Consider the following 13,258-nt stretch of genomic DNA (forward strand, 5'->3'; position numbering starts at 1 on the left):
TGGATAGTCATTCTGCTGACTACTTGGAGGCACTGTCCACTTTGTGAATTTGTTTCAGTTGAAATTTATTTCCATAGAACTTATTTAGGTCTCTATTTGTTACTGATTTGACGGCTTTCAGCGCAGAGGGAAGCCTGTGACTTCTGTGCAGCGTCAGGTTGAACAATTTAGCAGTATAAAATGTGTATTCTGCCTGCCTTGACTCAACAAGCCAAATGTGCCCTCCTTTTCTTTTCCAGGTTGTGCCTTTTTAGCCAAGAAGCATGGAAGTCATTCACGGCAGGCCCTACTGTTGCAGGGAGCTTGAAGGAGCTGACATACTGTCCAACACCTTTTACTCTAATGAATTGCACACCCCCCTCCAAACGGTTACTCGCCCAACTGCCTCAGAGGACAGGTAAAACAAAAACTAGAAACAGCAAACAAGAAAAAGCAGTTTTAATGTCTTAGTGTATTTTATTATGTGAGGAAAAACATTTATTGTTCTGGGGCTCTTCTGTTTCTTGTTTGTTTGGTTTTGAGACGGTGTCTCGCTCTGTCGTCCAGGCTGGAGTGTAGTGGTGCGATCTCGGCTCACTGGGACCTCTGTCTCCCAGGTTCAGGTGATTCTCCTGCCTCACCCTCCAGAGTAGCTGGGATTACAGGCATGCGCCACCATGCCCAGCTAATATTTTTGCATTTTTAGTAGAGACAGTGTTTCACTATGTTGGCCAGGCTGTTCTCAAACTCCTGACCTCAAATGATCCACCCACCTCGGCCTCCCAAAGTGCTGGGATTACAGGCGTGACCACTGCACCGGGCCGGGGCTCTTCTGCTTATCATATCACAGGGAAGGCAAAACGTGGCAATTAACTGAACCTTCAAGGGTCTGTAAGGAACTCGAGAAGTAACTGGCTGTCTACTATAAAAGCCACACATCAAATTCATCCACTACATTCTAAAATTTTAGAATGGTCCGTTCCTTCATTGGGAAATTAATATGTTGTAAGCAAAGACTTTTATAAATAGTACTGTATTGGTTCCCTAACATGCCCTTCTACCATCTGCCCAAAAATACTCCCAGAATTTGCTGCTTATACTTGTGTAAATTTTTGCTTCACCAAATTCCCTGTAACACATTAATTATACATTATGATTTAATTTATGAAAGTGGTTTGGTGATTTCTCAAAGAACTCAAAACAGAATTACCATTTGACCCAGCAATCCCATTATTGGATTCTAAGTTGTTCTTATAAGTTGTTCTATCAAAGGAATATAAGTTGTTCTACCATAAAGACACATGCACACGTATGTTCATCACAGCACTGTTCACAATAGCAAAGACATGGAATCAGCCTGAATGACCATCAGTGGTTGACTGGATAAAGAAAACGTGGTACATATACACCATGGAATACTATGCAGCCATAAAAAAACAAGATCATGTCCTTTGCAGCAACGTAGATGGAGCTGGAGGCCATTATTCTAAAGCAAACTAACACGGGAACAGAAAACCAAATATCACCTATTCTCACTTAATAAGTGGGAGCTAAACATTGAGTACACATGGAGACAAAGAAGGGAACCACAGACACCAAGGCCTACTTGAGGGTGGAGAGAGGGAGGAAGGCGAGGATCAGAAAACTGCCTCTTGGGTACTATGCTTATCACCTGGGTGACAGAATAATTTGTACACCAAACCGCTGCAACATGCAATTTACCTGTATAACGAACCTGCATATATCCCCCTGAACCTAGAAAAAAAGTTTTTAAAAAAAATTACAGTGAAAAAAATTACACCTAACATATCTAGTGATTAAAATATGTCAGCACTCTACCAAATGCTTTGTATGTAGTAATTCTTTTAATCCTCATGACAACCCTATAAGTACTACTGTTATCTGCATTTTGCATATGAAATAACAGATACACACAAGTAATTTGCCAAGATCTTAGTGTCAGCATTTCCTGTATTGTATTTACTTGAATCATTTTGAGAAAAGGAAAAGAAAAAACACCTCAAAACACCTGGACAGTGAAAAAATAGCCTGAGTGGTTGTCTACTTGTTTTGTGTTTTTTGTTTTTTTGTTTTTTTTTTTTAGATGGAGTCTCACTCTGTTGCCAGGCTGGAGTGCAGTGGCATGATCTCAGCTCACTGCAACCTCCACCTCCCGGGTTCAAGCAATTCTCCTGCCTCAGCCTCCTGAGTAGCTGGGACTACAGGCACACACCACCACGCCCAGCTAATTTTTTTGTATTTTTAATAGAAATGGGGTTTCACTATGTTGGCCAGGATGGTCTCGATCTCCTGACCTCGTGATCCATCCGCCTCAGCCTCCCAATCATTTAAGAATTCTTTAGGAAACCAGACAGGAAGTCACCCAGCCTCAGTTTAAACACTTCCAAAAAGGACAGCACTTCCACACCAGGCAGTCCATTCCATTTTTGAATGCTCCTGATTGTCAGATCATTTTCTTTCTAATGAGAACAATTTTTTCCCTTGTAATTTCTGCCTGCTGATTCTGGTTCTTCCCTCTGAAGCTATGCAAAATAGTAATTCATTGTCCCATGCTAGCAGCCCTTCAAGGTCTGAAGATTCTCTTGGCCCCTGTGAGAGTTCTGTTTGCCAGACTAAACACTGGTTCTCACAGATTCATCTCCTTTTTCTTCTTGCACTTAGCCTTTCACCATCTTGATCAGACTTCCACAGATCTTCTCCAGTTTACAAACATGCTCTTTATATTAATAAAGAAAAAGAATTATTTTTCCATAATTATAAAACTAACACACATTCCTCATAATGTAGAAATCTTAGAAATTTGTAAGGAAAACAAATTCTTTATTTTTCCAACAGAAAAATTATGAAAATGAAGCACAGGAAAGAAACCCTCTGTACTTCCTTTATCCAGAGATAATAACCACTGTGTTAACATCTTAATATGTGTCTTCTCCAATTTTTTTAAATGTAAAGATCATATTCAACACTTGTATTGGAGGAAAAGGAGCTCTTGTCACTTCTGGGTCAGTCCTTGCTGCCCCTACTCCTCTATCATTGACCTGATTCACAAGAGTGGTTTTCAGCCCTAAATTCTTGTTCAACTCCAAGGGCTATCACATTAGGCAGAGCTTCCCTTGAGTCAAATAAAATCCTTAGTGGATTGTGTGTGATCTGGGAATGGGCAGTTGTCCCTGGCTCAAAAACAGCAATGTGAGGTTTTATATTTGGCCTAAAGGAATCCAAGAATTTAGGGCTCCCATATCTGAATGCACCATCAAAAAGCACTGTCAAAGGCTTTTCACTGAAATGTTGATCCCCTCTACCTAAACGGTCCTATAGTTGGTTAGTGATCAGCTCCAAAACCCTTTAACTGGCATGAAATTTAAGAGAAGCACATTTTTTGTAAGCTGACTATAAAATTCAACATGATATATGGCCAACTATAAACTACAAAAAGGTATTATTTGAAGCTCTATCTAGGTACAACCATGCTCCTGGCTCCTAATAACTACAACTTGCTTTCCCTTTTATTTCACGTGAATTCTTTCCTTTCACAATCACCAGATTGAGAAAACCAGGATGATCATGTGTTCTCAGAACCCCTCCTCTTAACCCCCTCTTAAAAAGCAGCCAGACAGCTTACAAAAGAGTCTCTTTTCTCTCAATGTTAGTGATGGAACGGCTCTGTACGGTGTTAACAGGATACTGGTGGTAACTCTGTTGTATCATTGCTGAGGCTCACTTCTTCAGACCAGGTGCAGGGTCCATGGCTCCCAATTTGAATCACAAGGTATCTCAACAGCAAAATAAAACAATACAAAACAGAAAGCCCCTGGTTTTTCAGGATTACCTTCATAATGGTAAGGGTGAATGTGAGCCCTAGCGTACGTTTGCACTCAGCAGCTTAATTTTCTAAACACAGATGTACTTAAAGGGACACCCTTTTCAATATCGTGATGTATCCAGGTACAACTTAGATCATGTAGGCTATACCTATAACCTAGATGCAGCCATCATGGCACTCACTTGGCAGTTTTAACAGTGATGCAAAACGATTTCCTCATATCAGCCTACTTTTTTTTTCTTTTCACAATAGGTGAGGTGAATATAAAAATTAGCCAGGTGTGGTGGCTCACACCTGTGGTCCCAGCTACTTGGGAGGCTGGGGTGGGAGGATAACTTGAGCCTAGAGGCAGAGGTTGTAGTATGCCAAGATCACACCACAGCACTCCAGACTGGGCAACAGAGCGAGACTCTTTCTCAAAAATCAAAACAAAGTAAAACAATATAAAAATAGGTGACACGGTCTAGCTCCCTTGTTACCCAGGACTGGTCTACAGACAGGGTACTTCAAAATCACCTGAAGAGTTTTCTAGAAAAACAGATTCCCAGGCTTCCTCTATCTATGGACATTCTGATTCCCCAGGTCTGAAGTGGGGCAAGGGAATCTGCATTTTTTAGTTTTTCAGCTTACGCTGAGAACTACTGGGCTAGCAGCACTGAAAATGTAAGAAAACCAGGACTATGGTTCTGGCTTACCTGATGACCAAGAGCAAGTTAATTGCTACACTTTAATTACTTTACTCAATTGGATTTTCTGGGACAATTATGCTAGCTACTATTTTATATAAACTTGCTTGATCTCCATTAAAAATATTAAGTATATAAACAGGTGGCATTTTTTTCTCATTTCTTCTGTTGAAAATTTAACTGGCAGGAACAACTACTCAAAATCATCAAGATTCCTATCCTCTTTTTCATTCAGCTGACTTCTCCTTACTTCTAGCAAGTTCTCTTAGCTTACAGAGCAAACAAACATATCCATTAAGGAAGTGCCTTGAGAATTGCTTAGGATTTCATTATACAATAGGATTTCATTATAGAATTTCATTATCAGTTCCCATTTTGTTTCTGGATTCACTTTGCTGTTTTCTGACTCTTAAAACATTTTTTTAAATAATAGTTATCTGCCAACTAAAAATGAGGGTTATTTTTATTTCGAGCTTTTCTTTAATCATGCCTTCCAGTAATTACTGGCTAAATTACTGAATTTGGGGTTTGATGCATAAAATCTTGTACAGTGACTTTAAAATGAAATATTGGTTCATCTATAGGGAATGTATCTTTTTCAAAAACAAGTAAACAATTTTCTATTGCTAGAGATGGTAGCACCAATAATTTGATAATTATTCTCTTTGTTATAGAGATGTATTTTATTTACACTGAGAACTACTGGGCTAGCAGAAAGGGAGAGAGAGGGAGAGAGACATGGAGAAAGAGGTGAGAGAGACAGAGAGAGGGAGAGGAAAAGGAGAGAAAGGGAGACGGAGAGAGAGAGGGAAAGAGAAAGGTTTAAAATTTCATTAAAATTATTAAAACATAACCCTCATTTTTAGTTGGCAGATAACTATCATTTTTTAAAAATGTTTAAGAATCAGAAAGCAACGAAGTGAATCCAGAAACAAATGGGAGCCTATAATGAAATTCTATAATGAAATCCTAAATTATTACATCCTAAAATGTCAATTTTTATTTTAATTTGGTTCCTTCTCTACAATTCTGTGAGTATTAAGGCTAAGGGGAGGAAGACATGATACCTTAAAGTAAGAGGGAAATATGACTTATTTATGCATTGTCTTTTATTTTAAATGATTTCCTGCAACTTTCCAGCTTTAGGTGGATGCCAGCCCAAATGATTGATTAGCATTTTCTACCGGCTCATCTTCCGGGGACAATGTAATATACGGGGGTCAGATGTTGAGAAATTGACTCATTTAGGTTTTGAATGTAACTTTTACAAACTTAGGTATTAAAGCTTAGGTCGTCATTAATCAAATGCATTTAAATATTTTTCACTTGTCATGTCCCCCAAACCATGGCTGTTGATCGTTGTCAGACTGCTAGGGAGGATGTAGAGGTCTGAGAGCTGAATGCCAGCATCCCTTCTACAGCACCCCAAATCAGTGGGCCCAGGACTCTCCTTGCCTAGCTAGTGTGGGGTTAGCAAACTTTTTCTGTAAAGAGCCAGACGGTAAATATTGTAGGCTTTGTGGTCTCTGTCCAACTATTCAACTCTGCCATTGTGGGGCAAAAGCAGCCATAGACTGTATGTATATAGTCCATAAATGAATGGTCATGGCTGTATTCCAATAGACTTTTGTTTACAAAAACAGGCAGGGAGTTGGATTTGGCCCATGGGCCATGCTTTGCCAACCCTCAATCTAGTGACTTCACAAGATAATACATTCCACTTATAGTCCTGAGTATTGCTTCTTCATTCTATTCAACAATTATTACAGGTAGGGGAGGGGGGGTTATGTTAAGCCAAGCACTGTACTGGTAAAGAGAAAAAAGTAGCTCCACAGTCCATACCTCTTTCTCTTTCCCTCTCTCTCTCTTCCTGTCTCTCCCCTTCTCTCTCCCTATCTACCTACCTATCTCCCCTTCTCTTTCCCATTTTCTCCCCCTCTCTCTCCCTCCCTTTTTCTCCCACTTTCTTCCCCCTTCCTCCTCTCACCCTCCTCCCCCAACCCTTCACCCCACCACCCCCTTCCTCTCCTCCATGTTTCTGACTCGATCCCACTGTTCTCAGGGTATAGTCCAGAGGATTTAGAAGGCCCACAGGATACTGTCCTTGTTTTCCTCTCATGCTCCACCTCTCTCCATGGCCCTTGTCTACATGCCCCAAGTTCTAGAATTCTATATCAATTCTTCTAATATAGTTCAAAATTCAACTCTATTTTCTCAGCCCCTAAGATCTGGGTAAGTTCTACTCAGATCTTTACTCCATGTCTTGTGGAATTCCTCCAAATTTATCCAAGTTCCCAGGACAAGGATAGGGATAGCATTTGAAAGTCTGATGGTCACTTCTGACTTTGGGTTCCTGGTTCCACTTAAAACAACACACTGACCCAGATGTGAAACTCAGTCATCCCTCATTTTTCTCTAAGGACCTTGTCCATGCAGAGCATTTGTGAGCCTGGTAAACTTCACTGAACTGTTGGGGATCAGGAAGGAGAGTCACACCATGCCATGCTACATGTAACCAAAACACCTTATTAGCCATAACTTCCACATTCTTAAAAGGTCTTTAACCAGCTGTCGCCAAGGGTTTCTCCCTGGATTTTCAACCAGTGCAGTCCCCAGTAGCCTCACCATCCTGCCGGCTCCTCTCATCTCCCTCTTCCCTTACTCCCCTTTCCTCTCCTCTCCCTCTTTCAAGAGCAGACAAACAAGTTTCTCCCACTGCAGAGCAGTTTAATCAGTCTGAGCTTGCTTGAGCTCCTACCAACAGCCATACTTTCAGAGTCTCTGTGTCTACAAGTGGCTTAGCAGAATATTTTACCAAACAAAAGTAATTCTTCCCTAAGAGAGATTCTAGACTGAAGTCAACACTGTCAGGAATTTTCCAGTCTATTAAACTCTAGGCCTTTCTACCTGCTATTCCCTTGCATGCCCCAGTATTTCTTCTGTTTCCTCTAGATAACTCCTACTCATCCTTTAGAACACATCTTGTGATTTCCCCCAAGAATCCTTCCTACTGAAAGGATTCCTGTTTGCCCTGCAAAGTGCCTTGTAGGTATATACCATAATACCAATCCAGGACCACTTAAATCCAAGCTTAAGTTTAGGGTAGATGCAAACTGGGGCCACAAGGGAACTGGTTAACTTCTGACTCACCTTGAACATGAGAGGGTAAGCATTTTAAGGTCCCAGCTTCTTGTGTAGATGGTCTCCTTTAGTTTCCTCACTTGGCTGATTTCCATATCCCTCACCTTAAAACAAAAATGTAAATTTGCCAGGATTGGTCCTGCCCTAAGGGCAGAAGTGGCTTCCCTGCTTGCTTACTTCACTGGGTTCCTATTTACCCTCTATGTGGCACTTATCCCTTTCTGTCTTGTCAAAAAGCTAGTTGTTTTTAAGATTTTTTTTTCTCCTCCTAGTATTTTTAGTTGTTTTCAGTGGGAAGTTTGGTCCAAATAACCTAGGCCACCATTACTGGAAACTGAAAGTCATTAAATCCTTCCTAATTAGGAAGCAGAACTTTTGCCAGATACATTTGCAGGTGTTTTTGTAAGGCTGTGTTCCTAACCAGGAGATTTCATTCCTCTATCACAGAAAGCAGTATAGGAAACAAATCCATCTCTTTGGTCTTACTCATTTATTCAATAGTATTATTTGGGTACTTCCTGTGTGCCAGGCACTGGGGTAAAGGTTACAACAGTGAGCCAATAGAATCCCTGCCCTTCACTCCTTTGTTAAGAAAAAGCAGAGAAAATCATCTGAGCTACCAATTTCAAGATTAGATAAGCCCTACCAACCAATTTAGGAAACCGCCAGTCCACTGCATAGTACTGTTGTAAGGAGTGGGACTTGGAGACATGATTACCATACAAGGTAACTATTGAATAGAATAGTGCTTCTAAAACTTTAGCATGCACAAGAATCACCTGGAGGGCTTCTTAAAATATTACTGCACCCCATCCCCAGAGATTCTGATTCTTAGGTTTTGAGATGGAGCCTGAGAATTTGCATCTCCAAGAAGCTCTTAGGAGATGCTTATGCTACTAGTCTAGGGACCACTCTTTGAGAACCATTGTTATAGTAGCCCTAGATAAAACTTATGAGTAAGTAGCTCCTTTACAAGATTAGGAATATTCCTTTACAATACTCTCCATTTTTGAAAATCCAAAGATAATCTTTAGCCAAGACCATTTAATGAGGAAGAAGGATTTTCAACAAATAGAGCTAGAACAACTGGATATCCACATGCAAAAGAATAGATGCATGAGATCCCTTATCTCATACTGTATCCAAAATTAACTCATCCTGAATCAAATACCTAAGTGTCAGGGCCAAACTGTAAGATACTTAGAAGAAAACATAGCGATACATCTTTATGTCCTTGGATTTGTAACTGGGTTCTTAGATGTGACTCCAAAAGCACATGCAATAAAAGGAAAAACACAGATCAAGTGAACTTCGTCAAAATTAAAAAACTTTTTTGCTTCAAGGGACACTATCAAGTAAGTAAAAAGAAAATGCACAGAATAGGAGAAAATATTTGCCTATTATATCTGACAAGGGACTTATATGTAGGATATATAAAGAACTGTTGTAACTCAAAAATAAGACAAATAACAAAAAATGCAAAGGATCTGAATAGATATTTCTCCAATAAAGATATTGCCAATAGGAACATGGAAAAAAATGCTCAACATCATTAGTCATTGGGGAAATGCAAATCAAAACTACAATTAGATACCACTTCACATCCACTAGAATGGCAATAATTTTTTTTTAATTTTAACAGAAAATAACAAGTGTTGACAAAGATGTGGAGATACTGGAATCCTCATACAATGTTGGTAGGAATGTAAAATGGAGCAGCTACTGTAGAAAACAGTTTGGCAGTTCCTCAACAAATTAAACAGAATTACCATATGACCCACTTCTAATTTAATTCCCCAAAGAATTAAAAACAGGTATTCAAACCAAAACTTGAACATGAATATTCATAGCATTATTATTCACAAGAGTTAAAAGGTGAAAATAACCCAAATGTCCATCAACTGATGAATGGTAAAACAAAATGTGATATATCTATATAGTAGAATATTACATAGCCATTAAAAGGAATGAAGGGCCAGGCACAGTGACTCACGCCTGTAATCCTAACACTTTGGGAGGCCAAGGTGGGGGGGATCACCTGAGGTCAGGAGTTCAAAACCAACCTGGCCAACATGGCGAAACCGTGTCTCTACTAAAAATACAAAAAATTAGCCAGGCGTGGTGGTGGGCACCTGTAATCCCAGCTACTCGGGAGGCTGAGACAGGAGAATCACTTGAACCCTGAGGTGAGGTGAGGCTGCAGTGAGCCAAGATTGTGCCATTGCACTCCAGCCTGGGCAACAAGAGCGAAAATCCATCTCAAAAAAACAAATAAATAAGTAAATGGAATGAAGTATGAACATATACTACAAAATGGATGAACCTTGAAAACATTATGCCAAGTCAAAGAAGCCCATCACAAAAGGCCACGTGTTATATTATTCTACTTACAGGAAATGTCCAGAATAAGCAAATCTACAGAAAGTAGATTAGTATAATAGTTGCCGAGGGATAGAGTGAGGGTGGGGAGTACAGGGGATGATGGCTTAGCAATACAGTGTATTCTTGAGATGATGAAAATGCTGTAAAGTTGACTGTGGGGTTGCTCGCACTTATCTGTGAATAAATTTTAAAGCCATTGAATTATACACTTCATTTTTAAATTAATTATAAATTTATAAAATAGAGACAGGGTCTTGCTATGTTGCCCAAGCTGGTCTTGAACTCCTGAGCTCAAGCAGTCCTGCTGCCTTGGCCTCCCAAAGTGCTGGGATTACAGGCATGAGCCACTGCACCTGGCCTGAATTGTACACTTTAAATCGATGAATTGTGTGGCAAGTGAATTAAATCTCAATAAAGCTGTTTTTAAAAATAAACACATGGGCAGATGTAGTGGCTCACACCTGTAATCTCAAGCACTTTGGGAGGCCAAGGCGGGTGGATCACTTGAGGTCAGGAGTTCGAGACCAGCCTGGCCAACATGGTGAGACCCCGTCTCTACTAAAAATGCAAAAATTACCCGGGTGTGATGGCACGCCCCTGTAATCCCAGCTACTCGGGAGGCTGAGGTGGGAGAATTGCTTGAACCCAGGAGGGAGAGGCTGAAGTGAGCCAAGATCATGCCACTGCACTCCAGCCTGGGCAACAGAGTGAGAACCTGTCTCAAAAAAAAAAAAAAATGAAAATGAAAAAAATAAACACACTATAACTGATGACCAAAAAAAGGATAATCTGTAAGTCCTCAGAAATTTAACTTCATTCTTTCAGCAGTCCCATGATGCCTAAATAACCAGTATCATAATCTACCTGACACTGAGAATTCTGTGTTCTGAAGATTTAATCTGAAAATACTTATGAAGTGGTAGGAATTTTATGCAATCTGTTATGCAGTTTTGTGCATCTGTTATGTTGCTGAGGCTCTTTAAAGTCTCTCTTTTTTCACAGGTATCAGGAATTAAGGGAGTCACTTCAACAGTGTAGGCTTCCTTGGGGGGCTGAAAGAGAGTATGGTGGGATAATACCGATTTCACTCCCCGAGGACCACAGGCCAAAGTGTGAGCCTCCTCGTGTCATGGGCAAAGGACATCAGCATTATGGATTTGGTGGAGAAACCTGGCCAAGGTAAATAAACTTTCTGCCATTCACAGAAAGGTCTTTATTATCCATTTTTCTTTATTTCTATTGTGAGTCCTTTGTTTGCTTAAATCTGTCTTCAAACTTATTTCTCTTACTATTTATGAAAAGACACAGAATGAAAAATTAATTTCTAATTGTGAAATAATAATAAATGAATCGTTTTTGCTGTCCTTAGTGATGTTAAAATATTGTGATCAGAAATTTGGATTCATTTAATTCCTTCACTTACTTATTGTATCTTATCTAAAACTAAATGGGAATGTTCCTGAGATAGAAAGAGAGAAAACAATTAAATTTTAAATATTTTTGTTTGAGCAAAGACCTGGCCTAATCTGTACAGATGCTCTTGGTTTTTGGAACTTTTGATTTGTAATTTGTTTGTCAGTCTTTTTGATAGTCACTAGAATCTGCTGGGCATTGTTTTCAAGTGTTAAAACTTTTCAATAATAGTTTATAAATCTTAAAGTTACACAGCAACTCTATTCAAAACACATTAAAATTCAACAGAAAGCAGAAAAAAATCTGAATAGCAAATGTTATATTAAATATTTCCTAAGGATTAAGACATTTACTCAGAGCAGAGTCTATCACACACTTGACACAGAGCCTGCTTCCTCCTGCTTTATCTAACAATCCTGATTGTCTGGTTTATGAACACTCTAGTTAACTAGTTCTTTGTTCTAAAGCAGGTAAAAGAAATAAATTAAGGAAGACAAGCCACAGCAAGAGAGAGAAACATTAACAACAGGGACATGTGCCGCCGATGACCTTATCAAAGCCTCAGAAAAGCAATAAAAAGCAGACAAATAAAAAGCCCTGACAGTCACAGGCCAATTAGAAAGATTCAGACATCAACACACATTATAGATAGTGAGGACCTCACGTTCATTCATTCACTCAACAGATGTGTTTAAGCCCACGCTCTCATGGAACTGTAATGTCTTTATGAAGCAGATATTGCCATCCTTGTTTTACAGTGAATAAACAGACCCAAGAGATTCAGCACCTTTCCTTGGGTCAGACAATTATAAAGTTGTGGAATAGTGATTTGAGTCCAGATGTATTGACTCCAACACCCAAGTTCTTTTCATGTGTTCATTTTATTTATGCATCTGTTTATTCATTTATCTGCTCAGTAATTTAAGTATAGGAAGCATTGTTCTAGAGACTGGGGAGATAGCTCTGTATGGAATTTACAGCTACTGCCCTCCCAAAGTTTAATTATTAAAAAATGCACAATACTTTATAAGAATTAGAAGTATTCATATGGAATTCCAGTGTGTAAAAAGAAAGCTAAAGACTTGTTTCTTAAGAGTAATCTACTTTGAAATGAGATTTGTGCATGATCTCTTACTGAATGTGACAGGGAAAGAGAAAATACTTGTTCCACTTAGAATGCCAGTTATACCTGGCATATCTTTTAATTTTTTTTTTTTTTTTTTTGAGGTGGAGTTTCACTCTTGTTGCCCAGGCTGGAGTGCAGTGGCGTGATCTCAGCTCACTGCAACCTCCCCCTCCTGGGTTCAAGCAATTCTTCTGCCTCAGCCTCTCAGCCTAGCTGGGATTACAGGCGTGCGCCACCACGCCCAGCTAATTTTGTATTTTTAGTAGAGACGGGGCTTCTCCATGCTGATCAGGCTGGTCTCAAACTCTGGACCTCAGTCCACCTGCCTCGACCTCCCAAAGTGCTGGGATTACAGGCGTGAGCCACCGCGCCCGGCTAATCCTGTTCTTCTTAAACTAACCATTGCTCTCCAGCCTGGGCAACAAGAGCAAAACTCCATCTCAAGAAAAAAAGAAAAGAGAAAGAGAAAAAAGAACAAGATTATGAGAGGATATTAGATTAGCTCACAAAACTGTGGGATGCCTAGAGAAATAGGCTCATTGTTCGGCATCCAGGAATAGAGGCCACTCCCAGGACTGGCCTCCTCAGGGAGGAAGTGCCTCTTTAACTGGACACCTCTGCTGCCACCTGTTGGCAGTTTGGATGTCCCTCATGAAGCTCATGTTCTCAGGCTACTCACAGTCAAAT

The 13,258-nt window shown here is 39.8% G+C and overlaps 1 protein-coding gene across 2 annotated transcripts in view; it reads left to right on the forward strand.

The window, feature by feature from the left end:
* SPMIP4 (sperm microtubule inner protein 4) overlaps nucleotides 1–13,258 on the forward strand; it is a 44,812-nt gene that overhangs the window by 2,272 nt on the left and 29,282 nt on the right. For both annotated transcript variants that reach the window (XM_009242938.3, XM_054559366.1), the window contains exons 2-3: nucleotides 240–397; nucleotides 11,035–11,211. In XM_009242938.3, coding sequence (XP_009241213.2) covers nucleotides 264–397; nucleotides 11,035–11,211 — 311 coding nt within the window. In that variant the 5' untranslated portion in view covers nucleotides 240–263. The remainder of the gene's footprint in view (nucleotides 1–239; nucleotides 398–11,034; nucleotides 11,212–13,258) is intronic.

The sequence above is a fragment of the Pongo abelii genome, chromosome 6 (assembly GCF_028885655.2).
Source record: "Pongo abelii isolate AG06213 chromosome 6, NHGRI_mPonAbe1-v2.0_pri, whole genome shotgun sequence".
NCBI lineage: Eukaryota > Metazoa > Chordata > Mammalia > Primates > Hominidae > Pongo > Pongo abelii.